We start from the raw sequence: 19228 nt of genomic DNA on the forward strand, positions 1-19228 counted from the left end.
ACTAGCCAAGTCCTGAAGGATATAACTTCTAGGACAAGCTTCAGTAGGTGATGCTTCTGTCCGTGACCGTATCAATAGTAACCATTGCAATCTTCGTCTCAACAAAGTCCCACCTTCAAATCAAGGATGCTTTTTATCTTGGTGTGAGTGCCACACACCAGGATGAATCGGATTGATTTCAAACAGACTGAACAACTCAAAACTGAACATTAATGTGGCACAATGGGAATACGGCAGCAACAGAAAAATTAGGTTCAACCATAATCCGTGACCTCACTGTCTCACATATCCTTTACTCTACCATTACAATCAAACTGGGGAATCAATTTTTGTTCAATGATGAGTGCAGGAAAACATCACAGAAAGACTGACACATACCTAAAACAATGCATCAATGTATGAAGGTATACACAACTGCTTGCATGTCTAAAAGTGGGGACAGCATGTGGTGGACAGAACAAAGCGATCCCATAAACAACGAATCAGGCCTTAACCTCTGCAGTGCAGACACATCTAGCCGTGAATGGTGACGGATCACTAAACATCTATCTGAAGGAGGAGACTCACAAATACCCTCGCAGTCAATGATGTGGCAGCTCAGTATACCAGTGCAAAACACTGAAGAATTTGTAATTATCTTTAGCCGAAGTGTCAAGTGGAAGATCCATCTCAGGACCATTCCAAGAGGCCCCAGCATCACAAATGCCATCTGCAGCAAATTCTATTCGCTTCACCTGATATCAAGAAATCACTGGAGGCACTGGATCCTACAAAAACTCTTGGCCCTGACAGAAGTCCAGCAACAGTCCTGAAGACTTGTACTCCAGAGCTAGATGATCCCCTAAACGAGATGCTCCAGTGCAGCTACAACATTGGTATCTACCCAACAACACAGAAATTTGCCCAGGTATGTCCTGTATGCAAAAGCAGGACTAATCCAATTTGACCATTTACCATCAACCAGTCTACTTTCAAGCATCAAGTGATCACGCAGCACTTGCTTAGCAATAACCTGTTAATTGACAGAATTTGGGTTACGCAAGGGCTACTCAGCATTTGACATTATTACAGTCTTGGCTCAAGTATGGGCAAAAATACTGGATTCTGGAGATGAGGTAGGAATGACTACCCTTGACATCACGATCACAAGACTGAGTATGACATTAAGGAGCTCTGTAAAAACTACAGTCAATGGGAATTGGGGGGATAACTTTCCACTGGTTGGGGTCATACATAGTACGAAAGCAGCTAGTTTTGGTTATTGAAGGTCAGTCATCTCAGCTCCAGACATCTCTGCAAGAGTTCCTTAGGTTACTGTCCTAAACTCAGCCATCTTCAGCTGCTTCATCAACAACCTTCCCTCCATCATAAGGTCAGAAGTAGGCATATTCACTGATGCTCACACCATGTTCAGTATAAATAATGACTCCTCAGCAGTCTGTGTCCATATATGCAGCCAAATCAGGCAATATCCAGGCTTGAGCATGTATATATAGCATGAGATGATGGAATATTGGTAACCTTGCTGAAGTGGTTATCCAGAACCCCAAGCTAACATTTCGAGGGACATGAGTTTGAATCTCACCATGGTGAAATTTGATTGAATTCAAATTAAATAAAAGTCTGGAATAAGCCTAATAATAACCCTGGAAACAGTTGATTGCTGTAAAAACCCATCTGATTCAATAATGTGCCATCTTTACTTGGTCTGGCCTACACATGACTCCAGGCCAAGAGACATTTGGTTGTCTCTTAACTGTCCGCTAGGCAATTAGGGATTGGATGACCAAGCCAGCAATATCCATATCCCATGAAGGCATTTAATAAAAATAACCCACTTGATTGTCACCATATTCACCTCCTTAAAATCCACTCCCTTCACTATTGAGAGTTGCAGTAGTATGTACGTCTAAAAAAGTTATACAGCAGCAACTCATGAAGTCTCCTTCAACAGCATTTCCCAAAACGCAATCAATACTACCTAATACGTCAAGATTAGCTGGTACATAGGAGTACCACCCCTTGCAAGTTCACTTCCAAATCACACAATGTCCTGACTTGGAACTGTATCACTGTTCTTTCATTGCTGGTCAAAATCCTGGAAATCACTAACTTAACAGCTCTGTGGGTGTACCCATATACCATGAACTGCAACATATATAAAAATACACAGAGAAAAAAATACACAAATACACACACTGGCCATGTTAACTTCTTGGTGCTAATTGGCTAATTAGTGCAACTCCTTTCACAAGATAGTACAGCCTTCAATTTGTCAAACTTGAATCCCTTTATTGTCCCTTATAACCAGTTCTAATCCTTCAGTCGTTCATATCTGAACAGCATTTTATTCCATTAAAGGAAGTACGGAGACACAAGTAACTGATATTCGCATTGCTTCATACGTAATAACTGCAATTCACAATTGGGAAACCGATGCTGAAAGTTTAAGTTGCTGCTTTCATATTGTTCTTTTAACTCAAGTTTGACAAATCCATCGATCAGGTTATTTGTCACTTTCAACAAACCATCAATGGCTTACAGACCCACTATGAATCTGAGTCTGCCTCGACCTGAGAGAAATGGTTTTAGCAGCAGAAAAGCTGAGTTGCCTCACACACACAGGTCTCCCAAAATACAAAAGCAACTTACGATGTGTATTCTCAATAGATGTTTCCACATCTAATATTTGCATCAATCTTACAAAAATATAGTCTGGAACAAACTAGGCTTTCCATCTCAAAAGAACAATGCTAGTAATTAAATTTTGATCTTTTAAGTAAAATAAGTAAACAATTCAGACTTTGTAACATTTATATCTTGCAGAACCACTGATAACATACCATAATAGAAGCAAACTTTGCTCAAATAGGATTGGTCACACTTGGCTGACCTAATTACTTTCCATGAACTGTGTGCTGTTTTAGCACCCCTCAAAATGAAACTGTCCTTTCTAATTAGTGAAAAGATTAAATAAACTGCAAATGCAAATAATACACAGGAAATACACAGTAGGTTAGTCAACATCTGAAACAGAAGGTCAAACAATACAGGCAAGGCATTATTCGAAGGAAACCTGCTTTCTTTCTGATGTCAGCTACCTTTATTCCATGTGTTTAACATTTCTTGCTTTTGTTCCACCATTTTTTTTTAAACAACAGGCACAAAGGGCTGAAAAATGAACTGCATATTTGTACAAGTGAATTTTATATATTGTGGACTGAGATTGAGATCTTCTTTGGCATAATATGATCTACTTATGTCAGATAAAGGCTAACTTAATTTTAAACTTCTCTCAAGACCTTTTTGTTCCGCTGAAGGGGAGTATCAAACACTCTGATCAGGTATGTTCAAATGCAACATGAATTACCTTGCTACAGAGTGCTATCAAATTACGTGACCAAAAGATACAGGAAATTGTTGATAACATTGGAAAAATGCAAGTCAATTACACATCTAACCACATTTGGCAAATATTATGCTCTGTTGGGCTTTAAAAATGGAGGGAAAACATTGTGGAAAATGTGGAGAGTTATTTCTCTGCAAACTGAGTTGAGAGCTACTAGTGGCACAGCCGTAACCTGGAATGTTACTGACAATACAAATCATTCAGACAATAACAGAAGATATACATTTCAGCATTAAGATAAATTATAACAAAATATTCTTCTTGCTGCATTGTTGTGTTAGGCAGACATTAATGTAAAGCATGTAGCACTTACAGTTTAAACCAATTTTGCTCCGTTTCCAAAGAAATCATTCACACTTTGACTGTTCTACAAAGCTCACTGATTTCAGCTTGACATCTAATTTACGATTGCAGTCATTTGACAGCTGATCCATCTCGGAGATGTGTTTTCTGTTTTCACTGGAACATTTTTTTATTTGTTTGCATGAGCAAGCTTTATTCTGAATGATATCTGCAGTTTTTTTTTCTCTGCAGAAATTCAGGACAATCCAGACTTTCCACTCCTGAGGAAGAATATGTACTCTTCTGTATTCAGGTGGTCTACACTGGCACAACTAGAGTCCTTGGCTCAATTCACCAAAGCCACATTGACCTAATGAGACCAAGGAGTGAGGCAAAGAAAGCATCTTGCCTTTACTTGTAGGAATTTTTAAAAGAAAATTATACTACACTTTAGAAGAAGAAATGATAGCCACTAATATATCTCCTTCTCACAACCGAGTCCACAACCACCCGCCCACCAAAAGTGACTAAGTGTTATGAACATAATATTGGAACCTACTTTTAATGAGATCTACTTTTATTTTGTCTTAAAAAGTTATATTAAGGGCATTGCCAAAATTTGCCAAGTTTTGTCAAATTGCCATCTTTTATAATTCATAAATTAAATTGTTCTTAACACCTGAATTCATCATTTCAGCCATCATCTGCAAAATGGACATTATGATATTGAAGCTTCCCATTATTAAGAATAGAAAAATTGGTCAAAATTGTTGGATTTTGTTTCTCCTTCCCTCAATAAAAGGCCAATGGGCAAGATGATAACTGACTCAAACCCCATTAACTTCTACACAGTTAAAATAATCAGTTCAAATTTCTTCAGGCTATTTTGTCCCTTTAAAAGCCTGTATTGTGGTATCTTGTCTATTTGAAATTCAGGGAAATTATTCATGTTCTGTTGCAGTTTGCAAATTGCCATATGTCTAATTTAATTTGGGTAATCAAAGTCTGAACCAGTAGTTCTTTTCACTAACCCATCAAAGCTTTTATAACTTTTGCTAATTCAATGCCTGCACATAATTGCTCAAGCTTATTTGAACTGAAATGAATTTGAGTCTGAGTGTCTGTCAGAGTGTGAGCATCCAGAACAGATAACTACGTACATAAGCGTGTAGCTTTGCAATTTTATATTTATAATATGTGGTCATTTTGGCAGGGTTGGAGGGCTGTTGGTGAGACTGTATAGAGGAGATAAAACAATGCCTATCATTTCTTATTCCCAAATATAATGTGATTTTTCTTTTAAAAGTCTCATGTATGTAAAATATTCTGAATGTAACTTATTGTAATTTTCTGGTCATTCACATGCTAGAACTTTGAACTTTGTTGAGGTTTCCTCAGTTTCTTCTGTAAATTAATGGATTTAGCCACTATAAATATCAAAACACCCTTACCGTTACAGGCAAGTTACTTTCTTTGTGTCAATCCTTGTTCTGTTGTGGTCATGATGACTTGAACCCAGGACTCTAGCTGTGCCAGTGTAGGCCAGCTTTCTGGATGCAGAACAGTAGCCTTCAATTACTTAATTTATTACTACCTTTCTTTCCTCCCGAGAAGCATGTGGCCTCTGCTCAAAGTAGAAATTTGACTTACATTATGAATGTAGGGCATTCAGACATAAATTAACGCAAGGCACTCTAAAGCACCATGGGCTGGAAGTTCAAGTTATTGTGCCCCTTAAAACTAAATTGCAAACCTCAAAACAAAACCATATTCCACTTTTAAACTGTAAAAATGTAATACTATTGCTTCTAGCACAGGTTTTCACAAGTTCACGGGAACTCATTTTAAACAGCTGCCCATCTAATTAGTTATGGGATGTATATCTATTGCGGATGTGATAAACATGTATAATATATTGTCGCTTTCAGAATTTGGATTACTGAAATATACATACATGGGTTATGGTCAGTTCTCAGTAGGCACTTTATAAAGATCACAAAGTAATTTGGAACAGTGACCTAAATACATCATTTCCAGTGAGGTGACCAGCTGGATACCCGTGGCATTAATGGATGCAATGTTTATTCTGCTGCATTTACCACAAACCAAAGTCAATATTTCAGCTTTTGAGTTCAGATCAGGGGAAGATTACTATGAAAAACGGAAGAGGAAGGACAAGATTATATCCATAAACTGAACAGGTCTGTTATTTATAATTCCCAGTTTAAACACAAACAGCCTGTAAAGGAACAAGATTTGATCACAGCTTTAAAGTGTAAAAAATTTTCTTTGAAAGAGGAAGCGGGGCAGACAAACTAACAGTAAAGTCTAAATTTAAGGGATCCTTTCTAAACTGCATAGAAGATCTAGCATGAAGCATTTAAACCAGAGAACCCAAGCCATCATAGGTTTGAAGGATAAGGTAACACATGTATTATAACTCTAATGATGTAACAGGTGGTTGGTAAAGTACTTCTGTAGCCCTTTACTTTTTAAAATAGTTTCACACTTAGTTAAATACCTCAGACTGTTTAGAAATGGAACTCAATCAACAGGAAACCCTGACTGAACAATCGGCTTTTACAGAGCATCAAGACAAGGTCGCTATTGTAAAAAAAATAAATTAGTTGTATTTTCAGAGTTTAGAAAAAACTAAGTATTAAATGTTAAATGCAGTAATTAATCAAAGTGTGTACTCTGGCAAAAGATTCAACAGCTTTTTTGAGTCATAAGCAGACAGAAATGGAAAAATCGATGCATTAAATGGAAACAAAGGAGAGCTTCCTCCAAAGTTCATTTTCTTAAAAATATTCTTCCTATGGACTTTATTTAACATTAGCTGTAAGAGCCTTGCATTTATCAGTTAGCTTAAAAGGTGCCCACACAAAACGTAAGCAAACTTAAAATATACTTTCAGGGAATCCCCAAAAAGGGGACTCCTTTTATAATGTTACTTTCAGATTCACAAATATCCTCCTGAGTATTTTTTTCCAATCTCTGTGGCATTTTTTAAAAGAAGTTTGTGCTCTACTTCAAAGATTTCACACAACGTACAGATATAACGCATTTATTTTTAACATGAAACTAGGTTAAAAAGTCACACTCTGTACAATACTACAAATTTCTGAGCAAGTGTGCACTGGGAGTTCAAGACAATGTACTGGAACATTGTTAAGGACCATGTCTCAGTACTTAAAAAATACATTTCATAAAAAATGGTATTTCTCAAATGATTTTTTAAAATGAGAACAAATTAATTAGTAAATTTATATTTACTTAAACAAAATTTTGAATTTTGAAGCAAGTGGGGATTTGAAAGGAAGTGTATCACATAAGTAATGCAAGGCATAAGCAGTGAAAGTGAATCAAAAATTTTATGTAAATTTCCCTTTACTCACCAGACCAAATTATTCAATGTGCCAACTGGTTTCCTTCTCATCTACCTCATAGCTAAAATGTGTAATATATTACAAGAGCACTTCACATTTTACAACTTCCAAATAAAACCATTTACCAAGAAACCAGACATGAATTAATAGGATATAACAGGTAGCCACTCAATTTAAAAGCAACTTAAGCATGAACAGATATTACTTTTTCTAAAACTTCATTAAAATGTTAAAAAGAAACAGTTAAAAGTCATTAAATTATATTACTAATATGAAAAGCCACCTCAAACACAAATACACACCATTTTAGCCTAAGCTGCTCACAAAATTGGAGTATGCTTGGGCTGGAGTGCAAAATGGAAATTTGCTTCAACCTACTGTATTCCAACCAGACTCATTGAGCTAAAATTTGGGCCAAAGTCCTCAGGATCCATTACAAGACATTTAAAATGGGACAAATTGTGTGATCTAATTCATCTGTACCTCAACAGCATCTTTCCACTTTTATTCCACATCCCTAATAGACTGACCAAATAAATATATCAAATACAGTTTTCAAAAACTGCAACTGAGCCAGCTTCCACAACCATTTGGCAGATAAATTTCCAGATTTTCAGCATCATTGTGTGAAAGGTGCTTCTTGGGGTGGTGGGAGTGCTGCATGGACTGTTCAAGTGTTCTTTCATACGTTCACTTAAGCCCCTCCAAGAAAGAAAGTCAAACTGAACAAATCAACTTTTAAACAGTTGTCCTACTGTGATACAAAGACTAAATAAAACGACAGTTGTCTGCCCCAACAAGGCTCACCCTCAAGAGCTGCCAGTCAATCTCTAACGGTCCCAGTAGTGTTGTAGGGGCTGAGGAATGGACAGAGGCACAGGAAGAAGTGTGATGGTGACCAGAAATAGGGAAGGAAGGGGTAAAGGAGGGGTGGGGTCCCAGTTTTGGAAGGTAAGTGGGGAGGGATGACATCTTGAGGTGCTGCCCCCAGTGCTCACAGCATAATCTTTTGATTGAAAGGTGGAGGGTGCTCAAAGAAGTTGCTTCAAAAGTAGCTTTCATCATCTGGATGCCAGCCATTGCCAGGTGGTTTAAGGCAATGAGATGCTCAAGACCCTTCTTCAGGTAGTTTAGAGACTCTACAGGCCTAATAGCAAGCCGTCTAGTGGGTGACTTACCCAACCTCCATATTATGTAGAACCGGTCAAAGGTAGGTGGGAAGGAGTTAGGGTTGATCATCCAACCTATTTCTATGATTCCCTCCCATCCAAATCATGATTAGGTTTGGGGAAGTGGGTGGTTTATAACATTTAGCCCTGGATTCAATTCCTAAATAGCCCAACTCTAATTTTATTATGGCCCTTTTGTTCTGGATTATCTGTGAATTATTGCTATACTGAATAGCTTCAGTAATACTCCATGATATAGCATTCTTGTGATCTCAAAAAATGAAAACTAAAATGAAAAAGAACGGTTTTCATAATTGTGTCTTGTAAGATTAGATTTAGATTTAGATTTAGATTTAGATTTACTGTCACACACACACAAAAAAACAGTGGAAAGTGTTTTTTGCATGTTACATGTAGAGTGTTGCCATGTTCCAGTGCCATCTTGAAACACTGAATATAATGCAAGATTTTACTGAAACAGAGTTTATCTTTCCCTCTTCTTCTTGTTCCTCCTCCGCTGCTCCTCCAGTCACTGCTTGACATCAGCCAGAGTCTCTGAAATAGGCTCTGGGGTCTCTGTTACGGGCCTCCATCACTGCCACATCCAAATTGGAGCCATAGGCCTAGGTTTGCACGGGTTCAGTCATTCCAGTTCCCCATACAACGCTCATCCAGATGCTGCCACCGGTCATTGGTCGTCAGGGTCCACTGCTGTCCCTATTGCCAACGCTACTACTCCTTCAGGCACCTGGGCTTAGCCACGGACCTGGAGATTTAGCTCAGCTGGTGTTTCTGGGACAGGGGAGTCAGCCTGGAACCTGTTCTCGCTTGTCAGAAGACCCTGGCTGGAGTTAGCCATACTTTAAAGAAAAGAAGGGAAAACAAAAAGAGAGCAAAAGCAAAAAGACGACAAGAAAAACAACAGAAAGAAAGTAGGCAGGATACAAGCCCTGAGATCAGCCCTGCTACTCTGCTGCCAGCTTGAACATCTAGAATGAGTACTACATGCTTTGTAAAGCAAACAACCTGATAGTCCTGGCAAGCATTTTAAAAGGGTTTGAACCAGCAGTAATTGAAGTTGGAGTTACAGACAAAGAGAAGCCAAGGGGTTCTGTTTTCAGGTACAGCGGAGTCCCAATAAGAAGTTGAATGGTCCATGGACTCGTGATCCGTTAGTTATCGATGACAGGGACCTTTTGCTTGCCAGCAACTGAGAGATTGATTCTCAGGTGCTGAGCAGCTTGGAGCTGGAGAAAAGTTACAGAGAGAGAGGAAAGGCAGCTCTTATCCCAGCCCAGAAGCTACTTGCTTTCTGCAGTCAAAAACTCAGATTAAACTTGAAGAAAACAAGTTACTTTTCCTGCTGTCATTGTAAACTGTGGCTTGTGAATTAATAAATCAGAGACAGTTTCTGAGTGGATCAGACTCTTGTACTTCTTACAAACCAATGGAAGGTTCCAGAGAAAGACATCAAAGGGATCCGGCCAGCAGAAGGCTGATCATCACAACAATCCAACCGGGACGTGCGTGCATGTCGGTGGGGTGGGGTTAATAAAAAGGGATTACAATTTTAGTTAGGAGTCTTATAGATTTTCTGTTTGCCTATAGCTTTGTCTAATCACTGGTAGGTAATAAATAATAACTTGCAATTCACTCAGAAATCTGGTCAATGAATTCTGCCAGCCTTGGTCTGTAAGTCAGGTATATTGGAGTACTCTGTGTACTTTAAAACATTCATATGTGGTACTATTCCGGGAATAGCAGGGCTTAATTTATGGCATGCCACCTCAAGTGTCGTGACAACATCTTCCTTCCAAAATTGAAGTGATTTGCATAATTTTGGTTTATAAGCATGAAATGTGAATTAGGTTTATCCTTAAATAAAAAGCATTGAGATTTCGCTTCACTTTTTTCGTTAAACTGATGGGCCGTTTTGACCAATAATACAGGATGGTTATTTTCATAAATCTTTTAGTACCTATTCACTTAGCACTGTGCCACTGCAATTTTTTATTTCAGAATATTTACTTCTTCAGTTCTAATCTGTCACTGCTTTGTTTTCAGAATTTTTTTTAAAATTACTGACAGAAAAATACAATATAGGCCACAAGCATTAGGCAACAGGAAATGCAGGCAAGATTTTTATTACAGGCATTTAAAATAAAACCCACAAATTGTTAACAATATAACACAGAGGCTCTTTTGCATAAAAGCATCAGCCACTTAAATGTCTAGCCCTTCCGAAATATGCCAATAGTAGTAAAAATATGATTTGCCCACACAAGAGCTACAGTACCAACATTTTGTGCAAGTAGCAATGTATTGACAAGGACAGTTGGTCTGAGGCTGCCAAATTTGACAACCAATCTTGTTTCTCGGTATCAGCTTATAGTGGCAAGAAAGCAAAGACATGCATCTTATCTTGAAAGGTCATCGATCTGAAATGTTAACTCGGTTTCTCTCTCCACAACTGCTGCAACTGTTGAGCATTTCCAATATCTTCTCCTTTTATTTCAGATTTCAAGCATCTGGACTATTTTGATTTTGTATTTTATCTTGCATTGCCTACAGTATTAAATCAGCATTTCCCACAATTGAATGCTTCAAATGGAGTTTTGTTTGAAATCAAGTTAAATGCAAGCTCACTCAGCTGCTCCTCACTATTATGAAGCCATTGTCAAACACTTGCAGACTTTTCTGCGCAACTTTAAAGAAATTCAGGTTTAAAGTCACTGAATTAATAATGACGATACTCTCAACAAACAACAGGAATGTTGTTCCGTTGGAGGATGAGACCAGTAAGATAATAATGAAGAACACAGGAACGGCAGAGTCACTACATTAAATATTTTTCTTCAGTTTTCACAGTGGAGGACACTAACACCATCCCAACAGTAACAAGCAATGCCGAGGTAATAGAAACAGAGGAACTCAAAACAGTCATCATCATTAGACAAAAGTACTGAGCCAACTACTGGGACTGAAGGCAGACAAGTACTCAAGGCCTTATAGCCTATAACCTGGGGTTGCAAAGAAAGTGGCATCAGAGATACTGGATCCGTTGGTTATAATATTTCAAATTTCCCTGGATATGGATATCATGCCAGTTGATTGAAAAATGCTAATATAATTCCCTGATTCAAAAAGGGAGGCAAAAAGTAGGAGGCTACAGACGAAGAACTTCAACATGTGTCATTGGGAAACTCTTAGAATCCATTATTAAGGAAGTAATAACAGGACATTTGGAAAGTCAAAACGCAATCCATCAGAGTTAGCATGGTTTGATGAAGGGTAAATCATGTTTGACAAATTTGCTAGAGGTTTTCAGAAATATAACAAGCAAGTGGATAATGCGAATCCTATAGATGTAGTGTATCTTGAATTCCAGAAGCATTTAATATGATAACGCACAAAAGGTTAAGACACAAGGGAAGATCACATAGGGTTACAGGTAATTTATTAGCTTGAATAGAGAAATGGCTAATCAACAAAAAGCAGAGTCAAGATAAATGGATCTTCTTCTGGTTGGCAAGACATAACTACTGGAGTGCCACAGCTTTTGGTCCTTTGGCCACAACTATTTACAATCTATATCAACAACTTGATGCAGGAATAGAAAGCAATGTAGCCAATTTTGCAGATGACACAAGAATAGGTGGGAAAGAAAGTTGCAGTGAAGAAAAAAGAAATTTACAAATGGATGTGGATAGCTTATGTGAACGGACCAAACTTTGGCAGATGAAGTTTAACGTCAATAAGTGTGACATTATTCATTTTGGTCAGAGGAATAGAAAAGCAACTTATTTTCTAAGTGGAGAGAAACTTCAGAGTGCTTCGGTGCGGAGAGATCTGGGTGTCCACGTGCATGAATCGCAGAAAACAAGTGAGCAAGTACAGCTGATGAATGGAGGGCAAATGGAACTTTAACATTTATTGTTAAAGGAATAGAATACAAAAGTAGGGATGTGTTGTTGCAACTGTAAGGGCAACTCAGACCGCACCTGCATACAATTTATGGGAAGGATGTAGCTACATTGGAAGCAGTTCAGAGAAGGTTCACTGGATTGATTCCAGAGATGAGGGGTTTGTGTTATGAAGAGAAATTGAGCAGTTTAAGCTTAAACTTAAAGGTCATTTTTTTCTGCTTTGCATTTTTACCAGAAGCATAAATATAATGCCCGGAATGTGAGTCCTCATTTGCCCTGAACAAGTCCTCATTGGCCCAAGCAGCCAAAGCGCACTCACTAATCAGAATTAAACTTCCCAGGAACCCTGATTCATCTTGGGAAATTCTTGACTTTTATACCTATGTAGCTGTACAAAGGAGCGTGTGTTCAATATTCAAGCTCTACATAGACATAAAAATAGCAATACAGAATTTCAAAGATCTGTAGAAAGCAGCAATATTATCAATCATATTAGCAACAAATCAAAGAGATCCTATCAAATGTCAACTTCTTAGGCTATCAAGTGATATATCGAAACAGCAGGTACAGGTTTTTATTTATTCATTCACACGATATGGGCATCGCTGGCTAGGCCAGTATTCATTACCCATCTCTAATTGCCCAGACAGCAGTTGAGAGTCAATGACATGGCTGTGGGTCTGGAGTCACATGTAGGCCAGACTGGGTAAGGATGGCAGTTTCCTTCCCTAAAAGGACATTAGTGAACTAGATGGGTTTGTCCAACAATCAACAATGGTTTCATGACCATCATCATTTTTTAATTCCACCATCTGCTATGCAGGATTCAAAACCAAGTCCCCAGAACATGACCTGGGTCTCTAGATTAATAGTCTAGCAATAATAACACTTGGCCATCACCTCCCCTAGATCAGCTACAATGTAACAATCTAATGGTGAAATAAAAGAAGCCGTACTGTCTACACTTGGAATCATAAAACCGGAAGAAAATGCAAATTAAATGCTTAAAATAGAGTTCAACTTGACATTACAAAATGAACCTTTGCAGCAAGTTTTAAACTGCACAATTTAATTCTTCATTTGTAAAATCCTACATGTCTCTGAATGATTTGGAATGCTATGGAAATGCATACATTCCCATCACAAAACAACCATACGTGCAATGTGATTAAGCATCACACATTTTCTAATAGTTACAAATTTTTAGTCAGGCTGGAAATGAGGAACACAAACAGAAAATGCTACAAACACAGTGCATCAGCAGCTGTGGCGAGAATAGACAAGTTTTTTTGAGTGTATTTCTTCTGTTAGCATTCAGGAAAAGAACTACTAGCCTGCTTCCACGTTGTAGGGATTCTATGATTCTGTAATCACTTCAGCCATCTCCTCTGTGACATTTTGTTGATATTTATATTTCACCAAAGTTATGTCTGTCCACTGAAAAGTATTACATATGGTGAAAGCAACTACGTACTTCATGATAAGAGAACAGATATCACAAAACATATTGCATGTATCAATGAAATTATTTAAGGAGTTAAAATGGGATAGTAGTTTTCTGGGAAGACCAAAGCACTTTTTAGCTCCTTATCATAATTATGCCAGCTATCGAAGGTCCTCTGTGGTTTTCATTTGGACAAATGAGACAATAAAAAGGACAAAAATTAACAGCTTGATTGCTGACAATTTCAGAATTACACTCAATTTCCTAAAACCACTGCAATATAATAACTGTTTCAAGGGGCTCTTGTGGCATAATGGCAGCTCCACCTGCCACCAAGCCTGAAGGCCTGGGTTCAAGTTACACCTGCCCTCGATGTGTTTCATAACATGTGAGAACAGCTTGGTCGACCATGCTTTTGCAATCCATAAATGGTAGTTGTGGCACTCAAATAATTAGCAGTTAGGATCCTTTTATTTTATATTAATTCTCTGCATATGGATGTTGCTAGCAAAGTGAATATTTATTGATTACGCTTAGATAACTTTGAGATGTCGATGGTCGACAATTGTGGACTGTCTACTTCTCAAAACCAACATCATCCACCACCTTCAACATTCATTCTGTTCACCATAGGTCCACTGCTTTTCGTCATTTATACAAATGATTTGGATGTGAATATAGGAGATATGGTTAGTAAGTTTGCAGATGACACAAAATAGGTGCTGCAGTGGACAGTGAAGAAGGCTAACTCAAAGTAAAACAGGATCTTGATCAGATGAGTTAATGGGCTGAGGAATGGCAGATGGAGTTTAATTTAGAGAAATGTGAGGTGCTCATTTGGGAAAGGCAAATCAAGGCAGGGCTTATACACTTAATGGTAAGGTCCTGGGGAGTTTTGCTGAACAAAGAAACCTTGGAGTGCAGGTTCATACTTTCTTGAAAGTAGAATCACAGGTAGATAGGATAATGAAGGAGGCATATGGTATGCTTGCCTTTATTGGTCAGTGCATTTGAGTAATGGAATTGGGACATCATGTTGTGGCTGTACAGGACATTCGTTAGGCCACTTTTGGAATACTGCGGACTCCCTGCTATAGGAAGGATGTTGTGAAACTTGAAAGGGTTCAGAAAAGACTTACAAGGATGGTACCAGGGTTGGAGGGTTTGATCTATAGGGAGAACCTGAACAGACTGGGGCAATTACCCTGGAACATTGGAGGCTGGGGGGAGACCTTATAGAGGTTTATAAAATCATGAGGGGCATGGATAGGGTAAATAAACAAGGTCTTTTCCCCGGGGTAGCGGAATCCAAAACTAGAGGGCGTAGGTTTAAGCTAAAAGGGGAAAGATTGAAAACGGACCTAAGGGGCAACTTTTTCACACAGAGGATGGCGCGTGCATGGAAAGAGCTGCCAGAGGAAGTGGTGGAGGCTGGTACATTTACAACATTTAAAAGGCATCTGGATAGGTATATGAATACGAAGGGTTTTAAGGGATATGGGCCAAATGCTGGCAAACGGGACTTGATGAATTTAGGATATCTGACTGGCATGGACAAGTTGGACCAAAGGGTCTGTTTCCGTGCTGTATATATCTATTACTCTAAATATTTACAATCGGTCGGATGTACCGCAACAATTTGTCTTCGACACCAACTTCCAAACCCGTATGAAGAGGAACAAGAGTAGTAGACACATGGAAACATCATCATGGTTCAGTGGTTAGCACTGCTGCCTCAGAGCACCAGGGACCCAGGTTCAATTCCACTCTCTGGTGCTTGTCTGTGTGGAGTCTGCACATTCTCTCCATGTCCTGTATGAGTTTCCTCTGGCTGCTCTGGTTTCCTCCCACAGTGCAAAGAGGTGCAGGCCAGGTGGATTAGTCACAGGAAGTGCACGGTTACAGTGATTGGGGGGAGTGGGGAGGGGGAAGGCATTGGTGGTTTTGTCAGGGTGATTCTCTAATGATTGTTTAATCACCTCCAAGCCAAACTCCATCCTGACTTGAGTCAAAATCCTGAAGCTCCTTTCCAAATAGGATTATGGGTGTACCTATACTGCATGACTACAATGATTTAAGGTGGCAGCTTATCACCATGGTTCAAGAGTAATTACACAATGGTGTCTTTGCTAGCAATACTAATATCCCACAAATGAGCACAAAGAAACATTTAACAATTCTAAAAATCTGCTCTGATTCCGTCAAACTTTCTTTCCAATGTTGTGAAATGAAACAACTTTGAGCTTTTCTTAACAAAGATAACTTTCTCTTTATCATGTACACAAATCTTTACAGTCCGCCACACACCATTTTAAGATGGTTTCTATTAATGAGATGCATAACCTGCAAGCAATATTCCAACTGTACTGAATGGTCTTCAATGATACTATAAATCCTACAATTGAGAGAGAAGTATAACTCAGTGCGAGCCTTCATTTCTTTTACTTCTGTCACGAACTATATAAATAAGGTTAGATGGCTCTTGCGATACAATGGTAATGTCCCTACCTCTGGTCCAGGAGGCCTGGATTCAAATCCCACCTCCTCCAGAAGTATATAATAACATCTCTGAACACATTGATGAGAAACTACCTATGGGACTATACATTATTTATTGTTTGATTACAAGGCACACTGACAACAGAAAGAAAGTTTAAAAAAAACAAGAAAATATTTTCCATGGAAGTTTATGGTTACTTGCAATTCATGAGCATTTTAAACAAGAAACAATGAAATGTTAAATCGTAGTATACCAAAATCAATCTCAACTCAATGTTAGCAGACTGCACCCTGAATCCATTAATGCCTGAACAAAATTAAATGTACGCCGATCACGTTTCAATACAGTTCAACAATTCAACCATAATTCTTTTTCCAATTATAATTGCACATAAAAACAATTTTAAACACACATTTACTATGAATTCCTTCAATGATCTCTTACACAACATATTATTTCAATTATCGTACTTCTTATACAATGCAATAAAGTAATAGGCACAGAATTTAACTGGCTGCTGTGAACAGGATGACATCAAGGCAAGAACAATGAAAGTCAATTCTTCCTCAATTTTTGAAGCCAAGATGAATGCCATGTTGCATTAAAATTAACTGTCTACACCTCAAACATAACTCATTGGTTACGAAGCATTTGCGGACATTCAGACGATGTGAAAGGCATTTCTTGTTAATAAATGCAATTTCTTTCTTACTATAAATATATTTTCAATACAGTATTCACTTTTTGACTTTCAAATCTTATTCCACTATCAGCCTCAACAGTTTAGACACTCTGTTTCAAAAACTACTCAAATTAGCTAATTTGCTTACCATCTACTAAATGGGCAATCAGGGATAGGCAAAAACAACTGGCCATGTCAGTAATGCTCACATTTCAAGACTGCATTAAAAAAGGTTTGCCCGAATCTCACCAACATGCAGATACACTAGATTATTTTTAGTGAAGAACAAGCAAACTCACCACAGACTGACCTTTTCAAATGTGCATAGAACTGTCAGAATAAAATCAGACAAAAGAAAAATCAATCTTTTCTGTAAAGCTCTGCACAGCAAACCAAAGTTACAAAATACACTTGTTGCCCTACAGTTAGCATTAATATTGTTATGTGCAGATGAAGGCACTTAATAAACCTGATACAAGAAGTTATTATTTTAACATCTGAAGAAAAGTATTTGTGACCAAATGGTCATAATCCAGCAACTTTTAATGCAATTAAAAAGCCTTATATTTCTCTGTCTATTGTGGTTCCTTAAAAAAGATACTTGTTGTTCATGTTGAACCTTAATTCATATTCTGACTTTCACTAATTAAACAAGCCTTACTCTCACATCCTTTGTCCTCAACTGCTGGCTGATCAACTGTGCATGTACTTTCACGTGGAAAAGAGGCTAACAACTTCAAACAAAAATCTTTCAAGAACAAGGTGGATAACAAAAGCTTTTTAAAAATCTTTGAGTCAAAAGAAATTAAGTAATATTTCATGATAGAAACATGATGATTACTGGACAACTTGCACTATATCCCATTGGCAATGCAATTTACATCAGTTAGTGTTCTGCAAGTTTTTAAAACAGTTAAACCATTTCCTTCTGATTTGTTGTGAAATCAGTCAAACACAAAGGAAATTTAGTTCAATTTTTTTCCATTTCATAATTTCTGTGGCAAAGTAAACATTGAAACTCCATAGCCAGAAAGTGCATAAACTGACCCCATGATCAGACTTCAAATATTAAGTGTTCTAGAAAGCTCCAATCCATTCAACTATTACTTCTCTGCAATTTTTTTCAAATTTCTTGCTAAAAGGAAACTCTAACCCTTAATCCTGATGAAAGGTCAACATCTGAATTCATAATTCTGTGATACTTGTCATCAATATAGAGCTACAGGGCTTATTTATCCAGAAAGATGCTGAATTAACAAGGGGGAGGGGAAAAAAGTATGATAAGAGAAATGAACTGCATTCGCTTCACTGTAGCGTTTTGCAGTTATCAAGTGTCAGAAGTATAAGACCACAAAAGTCTATGGCTCTTGTAGATCCTATGAACAAACAGAAAAAAACCATATCAGCTTTCAAACACCACAAACTTGATGCAGCCTGACACACACAAGAATGTTACATTTGAAACATATTCCTTTTGTACCTTATCAATGAAACATGAGGGATGTTGACACTAATGATCTCGAGAATACAGAAGCAGTCAAACATAGAACAATGATCCAACAAGGAAGTGGAAAGAAACTGTGTTTTTAGAACCATATGTTGCAAGTAAATCAGGCAAGGTATGATGTTTCAAATGCTTCTACAAAACTAATAAAATTTTCTTCCCACAAACACAAACGTACTAGTGGGAGTAACCAAATAATATAAACTGAATTTGGATTTTCAGCCAATGTGAACATCCTCTGGAAGTATTAACAGAATCAAACAGCATGGTTCCTGAATTCCCTGCTTGAATCATAACACAAGCAACTGGTTCTCAAACAGTTTAGGTGACACAGGTTGGTCACAATGCGTTAAATAGCTGCCATTGTCAGTCCAAGGAAACATGATGGCATTTCTTTACCACACATCAAGTGAAATGAGTAATATCACTTGTGTTCAGTCATCTATCTGATGTACAAAGATACAATTGGTATTTGAAATATAAAATGTCCTCCTCTCATTGGGTTGCTAACATAACTGCTCTTCAGTGAAAGATACTTACATATATGTACTTTCTGTTTAAAATAAAACTTTCAAAGATTCTGCAACTCAGTTGATCAGAAAGCTCTCAATTCCAAAAAAAGATGCATCTATGGTCAGTTTAGATTGAGAATATTTTACAATTTGCTATTGCTAATACTAATTCTCTTCACAATATCTACATTTCATAACCAGATGGGTTTAAACAAAATCCCCCTCAAAATAGATGATTTAAAACATTAGTTTTCACTTTGTTGCTGAATGTTTCAGTGATTTGGGGGTTGAGCATCAATTCTGCCAGTCATGTTGCACCTACATCAGGAGCATTTGCAGTATTACCTTTGTTAACTAGCAAATATTTATCGAAGCTACTTCATTCAGGCAGCTCAACTCACACCATGGCAT

At 37.8% G+C, this 19228-nt stretch overlaps 1 protein-coding gene across 1 annotated transcript in view; it reads left to right on the plus strand.

Moving 5' to 3' along the window:
• The window catches only part of LOC109911921 (E3 ubiquitin-protein ligase CBL-B-like), a 51734-nt gene extending 47669 nt beyond the window's left edge, over nt 1-4065 (plus strand). The window contains exons 10-11 of the mRNA XM_048603070.1: nt 644-875; nt 3944-4065. Coding sequence (XP_048459027.1) covers nt 644-875; nt 3944-4065 — 354 coding nt within the window. The remainder of the gene's footprint in view (nt 1-643; nt 876-3943) is intronic.
• Nucleotides 4066-19228: the final 15163 nt, after the last annotated feature.

The sequence above is a fragment of the Rhincodon typus genome, chromosome 11 (genome assembly GCF_021869965.1).
Source record: "Rhincodon typus isolate 14 chromosome 11, sRhiTyp1.1, whole genome shotgun sequence".
Lineage (NCBI taxonomy): Eukaryota > Metazoa > Chordata > Chondrichthyes > Orectolobiformes > Rhincodontidae > Rhincodon > Rhincodon typus.